The sequence below is a fragment of the Ranitomeya imitator genome, chromosome 2 (assembly GCF_032444005.1).
Source record: "Ranitomeya imitator isolate aRanImi1 chromosome 2, aRanImi1.pri, whole genome shotgun sequence".
Taxonomy (NCBI): domain Eukaryota; kingdom Metazoa; phylum Chordata; class Amphibia; order Anura; family Dendrobatidae; genus Ranitomeya; species Ranitomeya imitator.
Genome location: NC_091283.1, coordinates 154,688,223 through 154,712,471, shown reverse-complemented (window position 1 = coordinate 154,712,471; position 24,249 = coordinate 154,688,223). Strand labels below are relative to the sequence as shown.

General features: G+C 45.4%; 1 protein-coding gene across 21 annotated transcripts in view; it reads right to left on the bottom strand.

Annotated features, from left to right (window-relative positions):
- The window catches only part of FNBP1 (formin binding protein 1), a 109,099-nt gene extending 89,368 nt beyond the window's left edge, over positions 1-19,731 (bottom strand). For 17 of the 21 annotated variants that reach the window (XM_069747501.1, XM_069747507.1, XM_069747510.1 and 14 more), the window contains exon 1: positions 19,477-19,717. In XM_069747501.1, coding sequence (XP_069603602.1) covers positions 19,477-19,500 — 24 coding nt within the window. In that variant the 5' untranslated portion in view covers positions 19,501-19,717. Of the gene's footprint in view, positions 1-19,476 lie in introns of all 21 variants that reach the window. The other 4 variants (XM_069747502.1, XM_069747522.1, XM_069747521.1 and 1 more) reach the window with 3 other exon arrangements.
- Between the last annotated feature and the right edge of the window lie 4,518 nt (positions 19,732-24,249).

Here is a 24,249-nt window from a genome sequence, read left to right as displayed (position 1 = left end):
CTGCTATTCTAGCATTTTCAGCATGCACCAGGGGGCTCAGGATGGAGTTTTATCAATATTAACCCCTCCAAGCCCTGACCTCACATCACTGTTTCCGCTTGGCGCACATTACTCTCCTCTCTTGGTTGGCGGCCTGCGGGGTGACTCACGCTCAGCTGGGATCCGTCTGTGCTGGAACGCATCACACGTTTGTATTTTCCTAATTCTTGCTTTGTAAACAGACGCCAGCTCTCCGGAGACTGTGCCATTCATGCAAAGGCAATGCAGCCGCCGCCAGGGCAACATTACTTTATGATCAGCGTCTGCCACCCAGGCTATCCTCCATGTGCAAAGGAACAATAAGCAGATGTGAGGACGCAGCGCCCGATTGTAAGCATTAAGCTGACATTCTGGAACCTGAGAAAGCTGGGTGGATGCCAGTACACGAGCCAGAACCAGAGTTGCACTGAAAGTTACCAGGCTTTCCCCAACACTGATATAGCTGCTGATCGGAGCGGATCCGGCCGCTTCCAGTGCAATAACATTATCTCACTGAGTGGCGTCACGGGTCCCGGGCTCCGCCGTTGTGCCAGGGATACGACAGAGGCGGTTTATTGTTTCTGGCCAGAGAGGAATGCGCCCGTTGTGAACGTGGGAGGGCAGAAAATGAGCGACATTTACAGAAGTGCTGAGCGGCCACAAAGAAAACACGGCTACTGTGTAATAGGGTCATGAATAAATCATCAGTGGACCTTCACTGCCCCAGACCCCAGGCAACACTTCTTGTCTTATCTGCTCCGGGAAAAGCTGGGTGATAACCAACATGGCAGCCCTCACATCTGGACAAGAGGAAAGCACAGAACAAAGTGACGTCCTGGGGATGTGGTCCCTGATAACTCACAACACGGGGCCCCAGAGCTGCAGCTTTCCCCATCTTTTAAGGGACCATTAACTATAAATTCTAGAGTGGTATTTCTCAATCACACATATAGGTAGAGATCGCCGAAGTGACATGGAGTATTTGTCAAGGGGCAAGGAGGCATCTACACTTCATGTCACTCATTTCAATGATGAACAATACAGTGGCATCCTCTCCCCAGTAATGGCTGATAACAGGGAGTAATAGATTGTACTCACCTGTCCTACAGTCTCCTCTCCCCAGTAATGGCTGATAACAGGGAGTAATAGATTGTACTCACCTGTCCTACAGTCACCTCTCCCCAGTAATGGCTGATAACAGGGAGTAATAGATTGTACTCACCTGTCCTACAGTCGCCTCTCCCCAGTAATGGCTGATAACAGGGAGTAATAGATTGTACTCACCTGTCCTACAGTCACCTCTCCCCAGTAATGGCTGATAACAGGGAGTAATAGATTGTACTCACCTGTCCTACAGTCGCCTCTCCCCAGTAATGGCTGATAACAGGGAGTAATAGATTGTACTCACCTGTCCTACAGTTGCCTCTCTCCAATAATGGCTGATAACAGGGAGTAATAGATTGTACTCACCTTTCCTACAGTTACCTCTCCCCAGTAATGGCTGATAACAGGGAGTAATAGATTGTAGTCACTTATCCTACAGTCACCTCTCCCCAGTAATGGCTGATAACAGGGAGTAATAGATTGTACTTATCCTACAGTCACCTCTCCCCAGTAATGGCTGATAACAGGGAGTAATAGATTGTACTTATCCTACAGTCTCCTCTCCCCAGTAATGGCTGATAACAGGGAGTAATAGATTGTACTTACTTATCCTACAGTCACCTCTCCCCAGTAATGGCTGATAACAGGGAGTAGTAGATTGTACTCACCTGTCCTACAGTCACCTCTCCCCAGTAATGGCTGATAACAGGGAGTAATAGATTGTACTCACCTGTCCTACAGTCACCTCTCCCCAGTAATGGCTGATAACAGGGAGTAGTAGATTGTACTTACTTATCCTACAGTCACCTCTCCCCAGTAATGGCTGATAACAGGGAGTAGTAGATTGTACTTACTTATCCTACAGTCTCCTCTCCCCAGTAATGGCTGATAACAGGGAGTAATAGATTGTACTTATCCTACAGTCACCTCTCCCCAGTAATGGCTGATAACAGGGAGTAATAGATTGTACTCACCTGTCCTACAGTCACCTCTCCCCAGTAATGGCTGATAACAGGGAGTAGTAGATTGTACTCACTTATCCTACAGTCTCCTCTCCCCAGTAATGGCTGATAACAGGGAGTAATAGATTGTACTTATCCTACAGTCACCTCTCCCCAGTAATGGCTGATAACAGGGAGTAATAGATTGTAGTCACCTGTCCTACAGTCACCTCTCCCCAGTAATGGCTGATAACAGGGAGTAATAGATTGTACTCACCTGTCCTACAGTCACCTCTCCCCAGTAATGGCTGATAACAGGGAGTAATAGGTTGTACTTACTTATCCCACAGTCACCTCTCCCCAGTAATGGCTGATAACAGGGAGTAATAGGTTGTACTTACTTATCCTACAGTCACCTCTCCCCAGTAATGGCTGATATCTGGGGACAATGAGCCATCATGCCTTGAACAGTAAATGCAGAAGAGACAGAATGCTGCTGCGGGATCCCTTTAATCCAGGACCATAGCTCCTTTACGTGATGGCGTGGGTCGGTGGTGGTTTATGTTATGTGAGATAAAGACGTACAAAAACGAAGGATCTGCTAAACATGTGTGAAACTAATCAACACCCCGGGAAAATAAGGGTCACAGGAAGACAGAACTGGATCTGAAGAATCGGAACTATTAGGAGCATCTGAACCGCTAAAAATGCCAACCCCTGACTCCTACACTTTGGGATCAGCAGAGAGGGGAAGATGCGACACCATGCAAGGTCAGGTACTGCCAAGCTTCAAAGTGAAAACTACTGCTCTCTGGTATCAGCAGCGAGGTTCTAATGATAGACCGGTACCAGAATCCTTATCCCAGCTGCCAGCGGTCTTGGCTCGGGGGATGTGATCTCCGCCATGTGAGTTACAGTAATTATGTGAAACTCGCTAGGAATGACATGAATATTAATGGGGCGAGGGATCCTGCACCCCAGACTCACACCCTGCCCAGATTACTGCTAATTAGGTCAGCAGGTGACACCTCACCCCCTCGTACGTAGCATCAATATCTACAGCCCAGCTCTCTATGTCAGTCCACACTGGAGATCTAGCATTGTACTCAAGAACCAGCAGGCCCAGGATGAACAGTGAAAGGAGTCCAGCAGAGCCACAGGTGCAGCATCTGGAGCGCCCACTTTGCGCTTTAGAAGCAGGAACAGTGACTGACTCATCACTGAAGGTTAATCCTGTGAATGTGCCGCTCCTCACATCCCTCATCAGTATGCATACCGCGAATCCAGAGGAGGAAGAGGGCGAGGAAGGCACAGGGCGAGAGGAAGACGGACACTCCAACTCCTGCACACAGGTCATCTGCCGTCCTGAACCCCAAAATCTTCAGAGTGACCATTTACCACCCTAAGAACACCTGAATTTGCACATAGGTCACCGACTGACCTGCACCCCAACACCTGCACACAGATTATCTACTGACCGGCACCCCAAGACCTGCACACAGATTATCTACCGCCCTCCACACCAACACCTGCACATAGATTATCTACCAATCTGCACCCTAACACCTGCACACAGATTATCTACTGACCTGCACCCCAACACCTGCACACAGATTATCTACCGACCTGCACCCCAAGACCTGCACACAGATTATCTACTGACCGGCACCCCAAGACCTGCACACAGATTATCTACCGACCGGCACCCCAAAACCTGCACACAGATTATCTACCGACTTGCACCCCAACACCTGCACACAGATTATCTACTGACCTGCACCCCAACACCTGCACACAGATTATCTACCGACCTGCACCCCAACACCTGCACACAGATTATGTACTGACCGGCACCCCAAGACCTGCACACAGATTATCTACTGACCGGCACCCCAAGACCTGCACACAGATTATCTACCGACCTCCACCCCAACACCTGCACACAGATTATCTACCGACCTCTACCCCAACACCTGCACATAGATTATCTACTGACCTGCACCCCAACACCTGCACATAGATTATCTACTGACCTGCACCCCAACACCTGCACATAGATTATCTACCGCCCTCCACCCCAACACCTACACATAGATTATCTACCGCCCTCCACCCCAACACCTACACATAGATTATCTACCAACATGCTCCCCTCTACCTACAAATCCCTCTTAAGCAGCTGATCTCTCCAGTTTCGGGTCTAGGTCCATCTCATGCAGCTCCCCTCTCCAGTTTCGGGTCTAGGTCCATCTCATGCAGCTCCCCTCTCCAGTTTTGGGTCTAGGTCCATCTCATACAGCTCCTCTCTCCAGTTTTGGGTCTAGGTCCATCTCATACAGCTCCTCTCTCCAGTTTTGGGTCTAGGTCCGTCTCATACAGCTCCTCTCTCCAGTTTCAGGTCAAGGTCCCTCTCAAGCAGCTCCTCTCTCCAGTTTTGGGTTTAGATCCCTCTCATGCAGCTAATCTCTCCAGTCTCGGACCCTCATGCAGCTCATCTCTCCAGTCTCAGGTCGAGGTCCCTCTCATGCAGCTCATCTCTCCAGTCTCAGGTCGAGGTCCCTCTCATGCAGCTCATCTCTCCAGTCTTAGGGTCTACCCTCTTACGCAGCTCAACTCTCCAGTCTCGGGTCTAGGACACTCTTATGCAGCTCATCTCCCCATTCTTTCTCAGGGTCTAGGTCTCTCTCATGCAGCTCCTGTCGGCACTGATCTTGTTTGGACATTTGTCAGGAAAAGAAGCAGCAAAAATTAATTCTGCAAAAAATGACAAGCCACAGCCAAGAGGAAACCCGGCAAATTACACACAGCGCCAGTGTGACAGAGGGTGCAGACAAGTTAAAAGGGTTGTCCCCTTTCATAAAATTGCGATTCCCAGGGGGCAATTTGCTATAAAGAAACGATCTGAGCTTTATTTATCGTATACAGATAATATACAGAGCCCAATGTAGAAGACGGTCCAATGTAATGATGAAGGCGACACATGATACATTATATGATGCGTAGCAGATGGTGGGGGGAGCATTAAGATCACAGTGGCGGCCCCTGGATTATTCCTTAATCATCACAGGAAACAGATCCAGAGTCTGACCCCTGCATTGTGGTATTAAGAGGTCATTTCAAGCAAAGGGGAGGCAGGACATCACACTAGGACCCCCTTCCAGCCCAGATATCATCTCCCAAACTTCAACCAGATATCGTCCTCCAGATGCCAACCAGATATCATCCCCTGGACCTCAACCAAATATCATCCCCCAGACACTCCAGATATGACCCCCCCAGAACTCAACCAAATATCATCCCCAGACACTCCAGATATGACCCCCCCCCCGAGAACTCAACCAAATATCATCCCCAGACACTCCAGATATGACACCCCCAGAACTCAACCAAATATCATCCCCCAGACACTCCAGATATGACCCCCCAGAACTCAACCAAATATCATCCCCCAGACACTCCAGATATGACCCCTGAACTCTCCAGAAATCACCACCTATACCACAATAGATATCACCCACAGACCCCAACCAGATATCACCTCCAAGATCACAACCAGATAGCACCATCCAAACCCCAAGAGATATTACCTCCCAGACCCCAACCAGATATGACCCCTGAACCCTCCAGGTATCATCACCCGGGCCACAATGAGATATAACCCATGAGTCCTCCAGATGTCACCTCCCGGACGCCAAACAGATGTCATCCCACGGACCCCAAACAGATATCACCACCAAGATTCCAATCAGATATCATACCCCAAACCCTTCAGATATCACCACTCACACCACAACAGATATCACCTCCCAGACCCCAGCAGAAACAGTGGCATGTAAAAGTTTGGGCACCCCTGGTAAAAATGACTGTTATTGTTATTAGTATTACTGCTATAACAGTTAAGTAAGTTGAAGATGAAATGATCTCTAAAAGGAGTAAAGCTAAAGATGAAATATTTTCTTCGTATTTTAGGCAAAAAATATATATATTTTCAGGTTTTACATTTTAAAAATGAAAAAAGGGAAATGGGCCGATGCAAAAGCTTGGACACCCTGAATGGATAGTACCTAGTAGCACTCCCTTTTGTAAGTATCACAGCTTGTAAACACTTTTAGTAGCAGCCAAAAGTCTTTCAATTCTTGTTTGAGGGATTGTCATCCATTCTTTCCTGGAAAATTCTTCCAGTTCTTTGAGACTCCTGGGTCGTCTTGCATGCACGGCTATTTTGAGGTCTAGCCACAGATTTTCAACTAAGTTCATATCAGGGGACTGTGAGGGCCATTGTAAAACCTTCATCTTGTGCCTTTTTGGGTCGTCTGTTGTGGACTATGACTTGTGTTTAGGATCATTATCCATTTGTAGAAGCCATGCTCTTTTCAACTTCAGCTTTTTTACAGATGCTGTTATGTTTGCATCAAGAATTTGTTGAAATTTCATTGAATGCATTTTTCCCTCTACCTGTGAAATGTTCCCCGTGCCATGCGCTGTAACACAACCCCAAAGTATGATTGATCCAACCCCATGCTTATTGGTTGGCGAGATGCTCTTTTCCTGAAATTCTGTGCCCTTTTTTCCCCCACACATATCTTTGGTCATAGTGGCCAAAGCGTTCTATTTTCACCCCATCAGTCCACAGGACTTGTTTCCAAAATGCATCAGGCTTGTTTAGATGTTCTTTTGCATACTTTTGATACTGAATTTTATGGTGAGTATGCAGGAGAGGTTTTCTTCTCATGACTCTACCATTAAGGCCATATTTGTGCAGGTGTCTCTAAACAGTAGATCAATGTAACAAAACTCCAAAGTCTAAATCTTTCTGAAAGTCTTGCACAGTAAAGCAGGGGTTCTGATTTGTTTCTATAGCAAGCGTACGAGCAGCTCTCACAGAAATTTAGGTTTGTCATGCGAGACAATCTGAGCACAGTGCACAGTGAGTTTGAGCGAATTGTCTTTTGCATAATCAGACCCGATTCTCTCGCACAAGAGAATATACACTTATATGACCTATTAGTGAACTGCACCCAAAATCTCTGGCACCATGTCAGTGGAGGTCTACTCCAGCAATTATCAGGGTGCATCCAGTCACCTCCAGAGCTGCAGTCACTATTCTGTTCTTACACTGTGTCTTCTCCTCCAGAGCTGCGGTCACTATTCTGCTCTTACATTGTGTCTTCTTTCTCCAGAGCTGCAGTCACTATTCTGCTCTTACATCATGTCTTGTACTCAAATTGCCTCCAAAGCTGCAGTGAAAATGATGCCTTTACATCATGTCTTATATTCCAGTCACCTCCAGAGCTGCAGTCACTATTCTGCTGTTACATCGTGTCTTCTCCTCCAGTCACCTCCAGAGCTGCAGTCACTATTCTGCTGTTACATCGGGTCTTATCCTCCAGTCATATCCAGAGCTGCAGTCACTAGGGCCACAAGGACTCCAGTCCTTACGCCATACACAGCTATTGGTGAAGATAAGCATCAAGTGAATATATGTGACACCTCTTATCTTTAGTGACTTCAGTCACTGCACCAACTATTAGCTTGTGAGAAGTGAAGAGTAAAGGCCCCTTCACATTTAGCGACGCTGCAGCGATACCGACAACGATCCGAATCGCTGCAGCGTCGCTGTTTGGTCGCTGGAGAGCTGTCACACAGACAGCTCTCCAGCGACCAACGATGCCGGTAACCAGGGTAAACATCGGGTAACTAAGCGCAGGGCCGAGCTTAGTAACCCGATGTTTACCCTGGTTACCATGCTAAAAGTAAAAAAAAACAAACACTAGATACTTACCTACCGCTGTCTGTCCTCCAGCGCTGCGCTCTGCTTCTCTGCTCTCCTCCTGTACTGTCTGGGAGCCGGAAAGCAGAGCGGTGACGTCACCGCTCTGCTTTCCGGCTCACAGCCAGTACAGGAGGAGTGCAGAGCGCAGCGCTGGAGGACAGACAGCTGTAGGTAAGTATCTAGTGTTTGTTTTTTTTTACTTTTAGCATGGTAACCAGGGTAAACATCGGGTTACTAAGCGCGGCCCTGCGCTTAGTTACCCGATGTTTACCCTGGTTACCAGTGAAGACATCGCTGGATCGGTGTCTCACACGCCGATCCAGCGATGTCTCCAGGGAGTCCAGCGACGAAATAAAGTTCTGGACTTTATTCAGCGACCAACGATCTCCCAGCAGGAGCCTGATCGTTGGTCGCTGTCACACAGAACGATTTCATTAACGATATCGTTGCTACGTCACAAATAGCAACGATATCGTTAACAATATCGTTATGTGTGAAGGTACCTTTAATGCTGCTTTAGATGTGACAGGAGTAGAAGATTCTAGATCAGTAGAAGGTAAATAAAGGAAAGAATTATCAAAACCAGTGAAATCAGGAAATGACTAAGAGGTGCCCACTGTGCCAACCTCTATGCATATGAGCTATTAGCAAAAGAGGGGAACCCCTAGTGAGGAAACTCCCTATTAGTCAGAGCAGAGAAACTGCCCCCTCACCTCTGCAACAACTGTTCCTATTGGTCAGGACTCTGCAGGATACAATGTACATTCTATCAAATAATTTCAAACAGAAAGGACTTAGGATAACTAAGATTCTGGTTTGGCTATTATCCTAAGTCATGTGACAAGGCTCGTTAAAGGGTCAACATTGACTTTTAGGATTGCTACCTTCCAATAGGTGGCACTAGAGTTCTAGCTCTCTTCCTCTCTGAAGAGACAATTTGCATAATTAGCATATTACCCAGAAGAGCATTGCGGCTTTAAGTCTCCTCATCTCGGTATGCTTACCATGTCGGTCTCCGTAAGGAGAAACGATATTTCTTGGAAAACAGAAAGGACGAGATACAAAGTAACAAGCCCCCTCACTCCCCCCAGAGACACAGAACAGACAATACCTCCGAATGTGTGCCCCGCCAACCGGCAGCAGTCAGGGGGTAGGGGGCCATGAAGGTCAGAGGTCAGCTCTATGATAACTCACAGGTCCTGGCAGTAATGGGCAGCACCAAGCGCTGTCACCTGATCAGCTGAGAGCAGACAGTGATGGAAGCTCTGACAACTGCAGGAGACATCTGAGCAAGTAGTCAGAGATCTCTGTGTATAACTGTGGGCGCCACAGAAAGGCAGAAGATGGCATACCCGAGGCCCCCCAAGGACAAGGACACATAAGGAAGGGGGGTACAAGGCACAGACAGGGAGGGTGAGATAAAGCACCGGCACTATATAGGGAGTATCTCACAGTCAAAATATACACTTGGGGTAAATTGAACTAGACTCACAGAAAAAATCCCCCCAAAAAAAGAAAAATATACTAAAATTTATCCTTTATTAATATATATTAAAACCATACATGTGCACTTGACAACACCATCACCAATAGATGCAAGCGTACTACAGGAAAGGCCGGGTGGTGCCAAGCCCTACACTTTCTCAATACTCCCTACCTGCCTGCGGAGGTTGGCACCCTATTATCCTGCGCCGTGGCGCCCCCGCTCCTCGTCGGCTAACCCTGCTATCCCTATTGTGCCCTAATAAGGTCAGGAGAGAAAATCTCACTTATACAATAATTAAATATGGATAGCTTGAGAGGGCATGAATATGTCAGTAAAATATCTGACTAAATCTAGGGGTCTCACCTGACTTGGTAGTCTGTGTCCCTTACTTCTTATATATATACATAAAGATTATTATTTAAGCAAGATGATATAAGCAACAGGTAGAGATGTTACAAAGAGACTAAAAATACATATGTGATCTTGGTCTAGCTATATATGTATTACGGTCACCAGATACTGTGATGACAATAGGGAAGATGTATTTGCTGTAATGTCAAACATATCCCATACAGCCATAACGAGATCAAGCTGCAGCTCTCATTAAATAATCAATACAAAGTAGCCACACGCCGTCCCCATATACTTGTTTGTTGTGACCCACGTGCTGACCAGATCCATAAACCACCTCCTATCTCATACAGAGGTTAATAAACATATCCCTTTTCTACTCAACGCGTTTCTCCCCTTCTGATGAAAAGGGGTTCATCAGGAGTACATCCAAATAACAAAGGGTTACTTAGCTTGCAATAAGATAACAGCACATTGGCATGGTAGACAGCTGCACCACCGGGCCGATCCCCTTGTCTTAGTAGCGCAGAAGGGGAGAAACGCGTTGAGTAGAAAAGGGATATGTTTATTAACCTCGGTATGAGATAGGAGGTGGTTTATGGATCTGGTCAGCACGTGGGTCACAACAAACAAGTATATGGGGACGGCGTGTGGCTACTTTGTATTGATTATTTAATGAGAGCTGCAGCTTGATCTCGTTATGGCTGTATGGGATATGTTTGACATTACAGCAAATACATCTTCCCTATTGTCATCACAGTATCTGGTGACCGTAATACATATATAGCTAGACCAAGATCACATATGTATTTTTAGTCTCTTTGTAACATCTCTACCTGTTGCTTATATCATCTTGCTTAAATAATAATCTTTATGTATATATATAAGAAGTAAGGGACACAGACTACCAAGTCAGGTGAGACCCCTAGATTTAGTCAGATATTTTACTGACATATTCATGCCCTCTCAAGCTATCCATATTTAATTATTGTTTAAGTGAGATTTTCTCTCCTGACCTTATTAGGGCACTATAGGGATAGCAGGGTTAGCCGACGAGGAGCGGGGGCGCCACGGCGCAGGATAATAGGGTGCCAACCTCCGCTGGCAGGTAGGGAGTATTGAGAAAGTGTAGGGCTTGGCACCACCCGGCCTTTCCTGTAGTACGCTTGCATCTATTGGTGATGGTGTTGTCAAGTGCACATGTATGGTTTTAATATATATTAATAAAGGATAAATTTTAGTATATTTTTCTTTTTTTGGGGGGATTTTTTCTGTGAGTCCACTATATAGGGAGACATCCCACCACACGGTTGTTACATGCGGAGCTGACATTTTAGGGTCCCTTGGGCTGCAGTCATCTCCATGGCCCCTTATGCAGTATATAGGTCTGGGCCGAGAGCAGAACAAAAAGTCAGACTAATATACAGAGGGGGGGAAAGGGGGGGGGGGGGTCACCTCTGTATAAGAACATCATATGCAGGAGATCTGCACTGAATAGTATGGGAGTCACCTCTGTATAAGGAAATTATGTACAGGAGATATACACTGTATACAGGAGAGTCACCTCTGTATAAGGACATTATATACAGGAGATCTACACTGTATACAGGAGAGTCACCTCTGTATAAGGAAATTATGTACAGGAGATATACACTGTATACATGGGAGTCACCTCTGTATAAGGACATTATATACAGGAGATCTACACTGTATACAGGGGAGTCACCTCTGTATAAGGACACTATTTACAGGAGATATACACTGTATACATGGGGGTCACCTCTGTATAAGGACATTATATACAGGAGATATACACTCTATACAGGAGAGTCACCTCTGTATAAGGACATTATATACAGGAGATCTACTCTGTATACAGGGGAGTCACCTCTGTATAAGGACATTATATACAGGAGATATACACTGTATACAGGGGAGTCACCTCTGTATAAGGACACTATATACAGGAGATATACACTCTATACAGGAGAGTCACCTCTGTATAAGGACATTATATACAGGAGATATACACTCTATACAGGAGAGTCACCTCTGTATAAGGACATTATATACAGGAGATATACACTGTATACAGGGGAGTCACCTCTGTATAAGGACACTATATACAGGAGATATACACTCTATACAGGAGAGTCACCTCTGTATAAGGACATTATATACAGGAGATAGACGCTGTATACAGGGGGGAGGGATCACCTCTGTATAAGGACATTATATACAGGAGATCTGCACTGTAAACAGGAGAATTGCCTCTGTATAAGGACATTATATACAGGAGATAGACGCTGTATACATGGGGGTCACCTCTGTATAAGAACATCATATGCAGGAGATCTCCACTGTATACATGGGGTATAATAATAATAAATAATATAAGGACATTATATACAGGAGACATACACTGTATACATGGGGGTCACCTTTGTATAAGGACATTATATACAGGAGATCTACTGTATACATGGGGGTCACCTCTGTATAAGGACATTATATACAGGAGATATACACTGTATACAGGGGAGGGATCACCTCTGTATAAGGACATTATATACAGGGGACATACACTGTATATAGGGGAGTCACCTCTGTATAAGGACATTATATACAGATCTACACTGTATATAGGGGAGGGGTCACCTATGTATAAAGACATTATATACAGAAGATATACAGGGTAGGGATCACCTCTGTATAAGGACATTATATATAGGAGATATACGCTATATACAGGGGAGGGGTCACCTCTGTATAAGGACATTATATACAGGAGATATACCCTGTATACATGGGATTCACTTCTGTATAAGGACATTATATACAGGAGATATACACTGTATACAGGGGAGGGGTCACCTCTGTATAAGGACATTATATACAGGAGATATACGCTGTGTACGGGGGAGGGGTCAGCTCTGTATAAGGACATTATATACAGGAGATATACACTGTATACAGGGGAGTCACCTCTGTATAAGGACATTATATACAGGAGATATACACTGTATACAGGGGAGGGGTCACCTCTGTATAAGGACATTATATACAGGAGATATACACTGTATACATGGGAGTCACCTCTGTATAAGGACATTATATACAGGAGATATACACTGTATACATGGGAGTCACCTCTGTATAAGGACACTATATACAGGAGACCCACACTGTATACAGCGGGGGGGGTCACCTCTGTATAAGGACATTACATACAGGAGAAATATGCTGTTACAGGTTTACAGGTTATAGAGGTGTATACAGTACATGGTGCAGTATACGGGGTGATGTGTGGTATATAGAGGTATATACAGTACATGGTGCAGTATACGGGGTGATGTGTGGTATATAGAGGTATATACAGTACATGGTGCAGTATACTTGGTGATGCGTGGTATATTGAGGTGTATACAGTATACAGTGCAGTATATTATTATTATTATACATTTTTATAGCGCCATTTATTCCATGGCGCTTTACATGTGAATATGAGGTAAATATAGACAAATACATTAAACATGAGCAGATAACAGGTACACGGGTACATAAGGAGGGAGGACCCTGCCCGCGAGGGCTCACAGTCTGCAGGGGATGGGTGAGGATACACTAGGAGAGGGAAGAGCTGGCTGTACGGCTGTTCAGTATATGGGGTGATGTGTGGTATATTGATGTGTATACAGTATACGTTGCAGTATACAGGGTGTATGTGTGGAATATAGAGGTATATACAATACATGGTGTAGTATACGGGGTGTATGTGTGGTATATAGAGGTATATACAGTACATGGTGCTATATACGGGGTGATGTGTGGAATATAGAGGTAAATACAATACATGGTGCAGTATACGGGGTGATGGGTGGTATACAGAGATATATACAGTACATGGTGCTATATGTGGGGTGATGTGTGGAATATAGAGGTATATACAGTACATGGTGCAGTATACGGGGTGATGGGTGGTATACAGAGATATATACAGTACATGGTGCTATATACGGGGTGGTGTGTGGAATATAGAGGTATAAACAGGATATGGTGCAGTAGGATATGGTGCAGTATACAGGGTGTATTTTTATGATTTAAGTTGTGCTGCTGTGATACTATAATTTCCCACGGGATCAATAAAGTGTATCGTATCTGTGGTATATATATACAGTACATGGTGCTATATACGGGGTGGTGTGTGGAATATAGAGGTATAAACAGTATATGGTGCAGTATACAGGGTGATGCGTGGTATATAGAGGTATAAACAGTATATGGTGCAGTATACAGGGTGATGCGTGGTATATAGAGGTATAAACAGTATATGGTGCAGTATACGGGGTGATGGGTGGTATATAGAGGTGTATACAGTACATGGCGCGAGCGTATTTAAGCCCCGGCACACCGGCCTTCCGACACGCCCCCTGACGAAGGAGCCCTGCTCCGAAACGTGCGTCGGGTAGACGTGCGGGCCGCACACTGGACATATATTCGTGCACCGCCCAGGACCAGGTAATATATTGATACAGCATGGGCTGTTTGACTTATGGGTAGTGTCTTTGCCACCTTGGTGTTTTGCCTGGCGCGGGGTTACACGAGTCCAGTGATGGCTGCTATTGATGACTAGCACTGTCAGCATCCTTGGACATTCAAGTTATTGTTTTCTTGAGCCTCTCACACACACTGTTATAGTAGTTTTATACAAGTGGGGGATGTACTTATGGAGTGTTCCAGGGGTTAATGATTGAGCGTTGCTACGTTATGTACATACCAGCCACTCTGGTGTATTGGTGTCTACTCCCCATACTAACATCTTATATACTGTAGGGAGACAGTGTTGGGCCTGCACGTTCGGTATCTATACGGCAGTATTCGTATTATGACCTGTGCCATTTCCCCCATTTTTTGTTCCATCATTGTCTATACATTTTTATAATATTTGTATCTAATAAAGAGTTGTTTTTATTGCCTATAGTTCTTCCTTTTGGTCGTTTCTTTGAGGTTTCCACATCCCTCCTAGTACATGGTGTAGTATACGGGGTGATGGGTGGTATATAGAGATATATACAGTACATGGTGCTATATACGGGGTGGTGTGTGGAATATAGAGGTATAAACAGTATATGGTGCAGTATACGGGTGATGTGTGGTATATAGAGGTGTATACAGTACATGGTGCAGCATACGGGGTGATGTGTGGTATATAGAGATGTATACAGTACATGGTGCAGTATACGGGATGAATTGTGGTATATAGAGGTGTATACAGTACTTGGTGCAGTATACAGGGTGATGTGTGGTATATAGAGGTGTATACAGTACATGGTGCAGTACACAGGGTGATGTGTGGTATATACAGTATATGGTGCAGTATACGGGGGTATGTGTGGTATATAGAGGTGTATACAGTACAAGGTGCAGTATACAGGGTGATGTGTGGTATATAGAGGTGTATACAGTACAAGGTGCAGTACACAGGGTGATGTGTGGTATATACAGTATATGGTGCAGTATACGGGGGTATGTGTGGTATATAGAGGTGTATACAGTATATGGTGTTGTGTACAGGGTGTATGTGTGGTATATAGAGGTGTATACAGTATATGGTGTTGTGTACAGGGTGTATGTGTGGTATATAGCGGTGTATACAGTATATGTTGTTGTGTACAGGGTGTATGTGTGGTAAATAGAGGTGTATACAGTATATGGTGTTGTGTACAGGGTGATGTGTGGTATATAGAGGTGTATACAGTACATGGTGCAGTACACAGGGTGATGTGTGGTATATACAGTATATGGTGCAGTATACGGGTGTATGTGTGGTATATAGAGGTGTATACAGTATATGGTGTTGTGTACAGGGTGTATGTGTGGTATATACAGTATATGGTGTTGTGTACAGGGTGTATGTGTGGTATATAGAGCTGTATACAGTATATGGTGTTGAGTACAGGGTGTATGTGTGGTATATAGAGGTGTATACAGTATATGGTGTTGTGTACAGGGTGTATGTGTGGTATATAGAGCTGTATACAGTATATGGTGTTGTGTACAGGGTGTATGTGTGGTATATAGAGGTGTATACAGTATATGGTGTTGTGTACAGGGTGATGTGTGGTATATAGAGGTGTATACAGTACATGGTGCAGTACACAGGGTGATGTGTGGTATATACAGTATATGGTGCAGTATACGGGTGTATGTGTGGTATATAGAGGTGTATACAGTATATGTTGTTGTGTACAGGGTGTATGTGTGGTATATAGAGGTGTATACAGTATATGTTGTTGTGTACAGGGTGTATGTGTGGTATATAGAGGTGTATACAGTATATGGTGTTGTGTACAGGGTGTATGTGTGGTATATAGAGGTGTATACAGTATATGGTGTTGTGTACAGGGTGTATGTGTGGTATATAGAGGTGTATACAGTATATGGTGTTGTGTACTGGGTGTATGTGTGGTATATAGCGGTGTATACAGTATATGGTGTTGTGTACAGGGTGTATGTGTGGTATATAGAGCTGTATACAGTATATGGTGTTGTGTACAGGGTGTATGTGTGGTATATACAGTATATGGTGTTGTGTACAGGGTGTATGTGTGGTATATAGAGCTGTATACAGTATATGGTGTTGAGTACAGGGTGTATGTGTGGTATATAGAGGTGTATACAGTATATGGTGTTGTGTACAGGGTGTATGTGTGGTATATAGAGCTGTATACAGTATATGGTGTTGTGTACAGGGTGTATGTGTGGTATATAGAGGTGTATACAGTATATGGTGCAGTATACAGGGTGTATGTGTGGTATACACAGTATATGGTGTTGTGTACAGGGTGTATGTGTGGTATATAGAGGTTTATACAGTATATGGTGTTGTGTACAGGGTGTATGTGTGGTATATAGCGGTGTATACAGTATATGGTGTTGTGTACAGGGTGTATGTGTGGTATATAGAGGTGTATACAGTATATGGTGTTGTGTACAGGGTGTATGTGTGGTATATAGAGGTGTACACAGTATATGGTGCAGTGTACAGGGTGTATGTGTGGTATACACAGTATATGGTGCAGTATACAGGGTGTATGTGTGGTATATAGAGGTGTATACAGTATATGGTGTTGTGTACAGGGTGTATGTGTGGTATATAGCGGTGTATACAGTATATGGTGTTGTGTACAGAGTGTATGTGTGGTATATCGAGGTGTATACAGTATATGGTGCAGTATACAGGGTGTATGTGTGGTATATAGAGGTGTATACAGTATATGGTGTTGTGTACAGGGTGTATGTGTGGTATATAGAGGTGTATACAGTATATGGTGTTGTGTACAGGGTATATGTGTGGTATATAGAGGTGTATACAGTATATGGTGCAGTATACAGGGTGTATGTGTGGTATATAGAGGTGTATACAGTATATGGTGTTATGTACAGGGTGTATGTGTGGTATATAGAGGTGTATACAGTATATGGTGTTGTGTACAGGGTGTATGTGTGGTATATAGCGGTGTATACAGTATATGGTGTTGTGTACAGGGTGTATGTGTGGTATATAGCGGTGTATACAGTATATGGTGTTGTGTACAGGGTGTATGTGTGGTATATCGAGGTGTATACAGTATATGGTGCAGTATACAGGGTGTATGTGTGGTATATAGCGGTGTATACAGTATATGGTGTTGTGTACAGGGTGTATGTGTTGTATATAGAGGTGTATACAGTATATGGTGCAGTATACGTGTGTATGTGTGGTATATAGAGGTGTATACAGTATATGGTGTTGTGTACAGGGTATATGTGTGGTATATAGAGGTGTATACAGTATATGGTGCAGTATACAGGGTGTATGTGTGGTATATAGAGGTGTATACAGTATATGGTGTTGTGTACAGGGTGTATGTGTGGTATATAGCGGTGTATACAGTATATGGTGCAGTATACAGGGTGTATGTGTGTATATAGAGGTGTATACAGTATATGGTGTTGTGTACAGGGTGTATGTGTGGTATATAGCGGTGTATACAGTATATGGTGTTGTGTACAGGGTGTATGTGTGGTGTATACAGTATATGGTGCAGTATACGTGTGTATGTGTGGTATATAGAGGTGTATACAGTATATGGTGTTGTGTACAGGGTATATGTGTGGTATATAGAGGTGTATACAGTATATGGTGCAGTATACAGGGTGTATGTGTGGTATATAGAGGTGTATACAGTATATGGTGTTGTGTACAGGGTGTATGTGTGGTATATAGAGGTGTATACAGTATATGGTGTTGTGTACAGGGTATATGTGTGGTATATAGAGGTGTATACAGTATATGGTGTTGTGTACAGGGTGTATGTGTGGTATATAGAGGTGTATACAGTATATGGTGTTGTGTACAGGGTGTATGTGTGGTATATAGAGGTGTATACAGTATACGGTGCAGTATACAGGGTGTATGTGTGGTATACACAGTATATGGTGTTGTGTACAGGGTGTATGTGTGGTATATAGAGGTGTATACAGTATATGGTGCAGTATACAGGGTGTATGTGTGGTATATAGAGGTGTATACAGTATATGGTGTTGTGTACAGGGTGTATGTGTGGTATATAGCGGTGTATACAGTATATGGTGTTGTGTACAGGGTGTATGTGTGGTATATAGAGGTGTATACAGTATATGGTGTTGTGTACAGGGTGTATGTGTGGTATATAGAGGTGTATACAGTATATGGTGCAGTATACAGGGTGTATGTGTGGTATATAGCGGTGTATACAGTATATGGTGCGGTATACGGGTGTATATGTGGTATATAGCGGTGTATACAGTATATGGTGTTGTGTACAGGGTGTATGTGTGGTATATAGAGGTGTATACAGTATATGGTGCAGTGTACAGGGTGTATGTGTGGTATATAGAGGTGTATACAGTATATGGTGCAGTGTACAGGGTATATGTGTGGTATATAGAGGTGTATACAGTATATGGTGCAGTATACAGGGTGTATGTGTGGTATATAGAGGTGTATACAGTATATGGTGCAGTGTACAGGGTGTATGTGTGGTATATAGAGGTGTATACAGTATATGGTGCAGTATACAGGGTGTATGTGTGGTATATAGAGGTGTATACAGTATATGGTGTTATGTACAGGGTGTATGTGTGGTATATAGAGGTGTATACAGTATATGGTGCATATATGTGTGTATACGGTGTATATGTGGTATATAGAGGTGTACACAGTATATGGTGCAGTATACAGGGTGTATGTGTGGTATATAGAGGTGTATACAGTATATGGTGCAGTGTACAGGGTGTATGTGTGGTATATAGAGGTGTATACAGTATATGGTGCAGTATACAGGGTGTATGTGTGGTATATAGAGGTGTATACAGTATATGGTGTTATGTACAGGGTGTATGTGTGGTATATAGAGGTGTATACAGTATATGGTGCATATATGTGTGTATACGGTGTATATGTGGTATATAGAGGTGTACACAGTATATGGTGCAGTATACAGGGTGTATGTGTGGTATACACAGTATATGGTGCAGTATACGGGGTGTATATGTGGTATATAGAGGTGTATACAGTATATGGTGTTGTGTACAGGGTGTATGTGTGGTATATAGAGCTGTATACAGTATATGGTGCAGTATACAGGGTGTATGTGTGGTATACACAGTATATGGTGCAGTATACGGGTGTATATGTGGTATTTAGAGGTACATATTGTAGGTTTATACAGTATATGATGCGGTATATACGATACACTCGGTATTTACAGACGTCCCCTCACCCACAGCTCGGTGCCCCAGCTCATGGTGTCCCGGGGCGGCGGGGACCGTCTCCCGCTCAGTGCCGCAGGATAACGGGCAGTGTCCGGGGAGGCGTGTCTCTGCGGTGCCCTCTCCGGTGTCAGTGTCGGGCGTCCCTCCGGTGTCCCCGGGTCTCCTGCCTGTGTCCGCGGGATCCGGGTGTAGCGTCTCCCCTGAAGGAGCGCAGGAGCTGGACCACTGCCAGTACGGGAGGAACCGCGTGAACGCGCACTGTGAGAGATGCGCGTCCTGGTGGTGGGCGTGGTCTGCTGCCAGTGCTGTGGTAACAGGCTCCGCCCCGAGTCACTCTGTGGCAGAACCGAAAAAGAGGCGTCACCCTTCTCGTCTCCACTATGACAACAGGCTCCACCCTCATGCAAAATGTGCTAGGAGGCGGTGCTCAGTGGGCGGGGTCAGATTTGACAGCTCGGGAGCGCGGATCTCGCATTATAACGGTTTATCGGAGACCAATGGGTAAAGGTGCTGCGACGACCCCTGGTGGCCAAAATCTGCACAGCGACATTTCGGATTATTATGGTTATTTATTTGAGGTCCGAATGCGCAGGCCTCCAATATACGGAGTCTCTCAACTATTTACATGAATGACCTCATATGGTTCATACAGAGACGGGTACGGGGTCTGTAGGCGTTGTACCTGGTGGCCTACATCATTTATTTGCTGTTAAAGGGCTACATGGGCAGCACGGTGGCGCAGTGGTTAGCACAGCAGCCTTGCAGCGCCGGGGTCCTGGGTTCTAATCCCACCCAGGACAACATCTGCAAAGAGTTTGTATGTTCTCTCCGTGTTTGCGTGGGTTTCCTCCGGGCACTCCGGTTTCCTCCCACATTCAAAAGACATACTGATAGGGAATTTAGATTGTGAGCCCCATCGGGGACAGTGATGATAATGTGTGCAAAATGTAAAGCGCTGCGGAATATGTTAGCGCTATATAAAAATAAAGATTATTATAGATTATTATAAAGTGTTGATGCATCAGTCTTCTGGGATGGTCGCAGCCCCAGTTTTTTGAGACACTGCTCCGAAATCCACGCTCAGCTCAAGTCACGTAGTAGAATGATAGGTACCCGCCAGCAGGGGGAGTAGATGAGCTCCATCATTTCAGTGCAGTGAGCGCCCTCTGGTGACAGCAGAAAGAAATGCACCATTATGATTGGTCCATGGGGGTAGTCTGTGCAGCAAGTCCTGCAGTGCAGGAGCCGCTGTGTGGCCCAGGCCTTCTGGATAATGACCTCAGTGACCTCTGATCCCCTCTACTATGGTCTCTAGGGGCTTCATTCTGCTGCACGTGCCTTATAGGCTCACCCCCCCCAGGCCCTATATCTCCATTGCTGCCCCTGTAGTACAGATACGATCAGGTGCGGTGCTCATCGCCATGTCCTATAGATGAGGAATCTTGGATTTTACACTTTTTTTTTTTATTTGGAAATAAAAAAGTTACCAAGAACTCCCATAATTGCGTTTTTTCCCCTTTCCCCTGCGATGGCTGCAGAAGAGGGAAAAGTTAAGACTCCTTGGCAGCAGCGATGAGACGTACAAAGCCCGCTGATCAGTCACTAAGGCCGGGGTCGCCCTTGTGAGTGCAATGCGAGTCTCTGCCATCACTACCCGGCACTGCCGCCGGCATAGAAATACATGCAGCCTCCTGCGCCGGTCCGAGTGCCAGCGGCAGTGCCGGGTATTGGTGCCAGAGACTCACTCACAAGTGTGAACCCAGCCTAATGTGGCAGAATTTCTCCACCTATCATGTACATTAGGTTTCTTGCCTTTTTTCACCTGCACTTTGGCCTCTTGTTAGTTTGTTGTGCTGTAAATAAAGCTGCTTTGTTTTTGACACTTCCTGTTTTTTTGCTTTGACAGAACTTTATTAACATACAGGTGCTTCTCACAAAATTAGAATATCATCCAAAAGTTAATTTAGTTCAGTTCTTCAATACAAAAAGTGAAATTTATATTATATAGAGTCATTACATACAGAGTGATCTATATCAAGTGTTTATTTCTGTTAATGTTGATGATTATGGCTTACAGCCAATGAAAACCCAAACGTCATTGAATCGCCCTACCAGGGCACTGGGGATACTCGGTACCGGGTCCGGTCTTAAAGGGGATGTCACGGTGGCTGCGACCCGGTGCGTGGCCCTGGGTGCCCAATTAAAGGGGATCGGTCTTTTAAGGGGTATTGTTAAAGTCTATGTTCGTGACGCCACCTGTGGTGTTCGGTCAGTGGGGACCGACGCTGCTTAAAGGGGTCCTCTGGGGTGATGGTATGCAGCAAGATGGTGACGCTTCCCACAGGTGAAGCGGGGTCCCCAGGGCTTCCCAAGTGTAGGGCACCGATGGTGTGGTGGATGGTATAGGAAAGAATGAGGACACAGGTTTGCAGTCTTTACCTGGTTTACTGATGGTAGTAGTCCTCAGTCCAGGGTACCAAGTGCAGGGTAGCTGTAGTCCGGCCGGCTTGGAGGCAATAGGAGATCCCTCTCCCAGGTGAGCCTTTCCTACTTGCGCTTTTTAATTGATTTAGGTCCCTGCCGCTTGAAGTTTAGTGCAAGTCCCCTCTCTCCTGTCCTAATACAGATGTCTGTACGATAGGCAGTGCAAGCCTGTTTATAGGGTCTCTATCATGACCTCTATCATGACCTGACCTGAAGTGTCCTAGAGTCCCACTATAGCCTTGGGCTCTCGGTACCCAGTTCTGCACTCTGGCTCCCAGGGTGTCCTTCCGCTGTTTCCCTGCTGAGCCTCTTCCTCCTCTGTGCTTGTTCCCTCTAAGCTCCTCCACAATTCAACTCTTTCAGTAGTCCTCTATCCAGGGGTTGCCGCTCCCTCGTGGCTGCTCGGCCCCCACTTCTGCTCCAGACGTCCTTCTTCTCACTCCTGGAGACCAATAATCCCCCTCCACTGTCTAACACTGACTGGCTAAGATGTGACTGGCCCCTCCTCCAGACCAGGATACATAAAGTGTAAGGAAGCTCCCCTGAATTCGGGTCCTGAGCTCCCCCTCCTGGCCTAGATTCAGATGTGTTGAATCCAAGTGCCTTGCCTGATAGAAAGAATCTCTCTTGCCTCCAAGCATGACATCACCCTCCTCAAGGGGAAGGCAACATTACTGCAACAACCGGTTACCTGGGGTGTTGCACCATTATGTCAGTAAATTAGAATACTTTATAACACCAGCTTGAAAAAATATTTTAGAATCCGAAATGTTGGCCTACTGAAATGTATGTTCAGTAAATGCACTCAATACTTGGTCGGGGCTCCTTGTGCATCAATTACTGCATAAATGCGGCGTAGCATGGAGGCGATCAGCCTGTTGGCACTGCTGAGGGGTTATGGAAGCCCAGGTTGCTTTGATAGCAGCCTTCAGCTCGTCTGCATTGTTGGGTCTGGTGTCTCATCTTCCTTCTGTGTGGGGGCCATTATACTGTACGGAGGGCTGTGTGTAAGCCATTATTCTGTATGGAGTGCTGTGTGGGGCCCATTATACTGTATGGAGGGCTGTGTGGATGCCATTATACTGTATGGAGGGCTGTGTGGGGATCATTATACTGTATGGGGGCCATTATACTGTATGGAGGGTTGTGCAGGGGCCATTATAATGTACAGGGGGCCATTATACTGTTTGAAGGGATGTGTGGGGCCATTATACTGTATGGAGGGCTCTGTGGGGACCATTATACTGTATAGGGGCCATTATACTGTATGGAGGGTTGTGTGGGGATCATTATACTGTATGGGGGCTGTGTGGGGGCTATTACACTGTATGGTGGGTGTGTGGGAACCATTATACTGTATGGGGGCTGTGTGGGGGCCATTATTATTATTTATTTATATAGCACCATTAATTCTATGGTGCTGTACATGAAAAGGGGTTACATACAAAGTTACAGATATTTACAGTAAACAAATTTACGATAACAGACTGGTACAGAGGGGAGAAGACCCTGTCCTTGCGGACTTAACATTCTACGGGATAATGGGGAAGAGACAGAAGGTCGGGGTGCAGCAGCTCCGGTGGTTGTGAGACAGCAGCGCTGGTGGTGGTGACGCGGCAGCTCTGGTAGTGGTGACGCGGCAGCTTGGGTGGTGGTGACGTGGCAGCTCTGGTGGTGGTGAGGCGGCAGCTCGGGTGGTGGTGAGGCGGCAGCTTGGGTGGTGAGGCGGCAGAATGGTTATTGCAGGTTGTAAGCTTTCCTGAAGAGATGGGTTTTGAGGTTCCGTCTGAAGGATCCGAGGGCGGTGGATAATCGGACGTGTTGAGGCGTGGAATTCCAGAGGATGGGGGATATTCGGGAGAAATCTTGGAGGCGGCTGGGTGAGGAGCGAATAAGTGTGGAGGAGAGTAGGAGGTCTTGGGAGGAACAAAAATTATGTGAGGGAAGATATTGGGAGATTAGTTCAGAGATATAGGGAGAGGACAGATTGTCGTTGGCTTTGTAGATCAGTGTTAATAGTTTGAACTGGATTCATTGGAGAATTGGGAGCCAGTGGAGGGATTTGCAGAGGGGAGAAACAGGGGAGTAGCGAGGAGATAGGTGGATTAAGTGGGCAGCAGAGTTGAGGACTGGAGTGGATAAAGAGTGTTAGCCGGAGGCCACAGAGGAGGGTGTTGCAGTAGTCGAGGCGGGAGATGATGAGGGCATTCACAAGAGTTTTAGTAGATTGAGGGCTGAGGAAGGGACAGATTCTGGAAATATTTTTGAGTCGGAGGCGACAGTATGTGGCAAGAGTT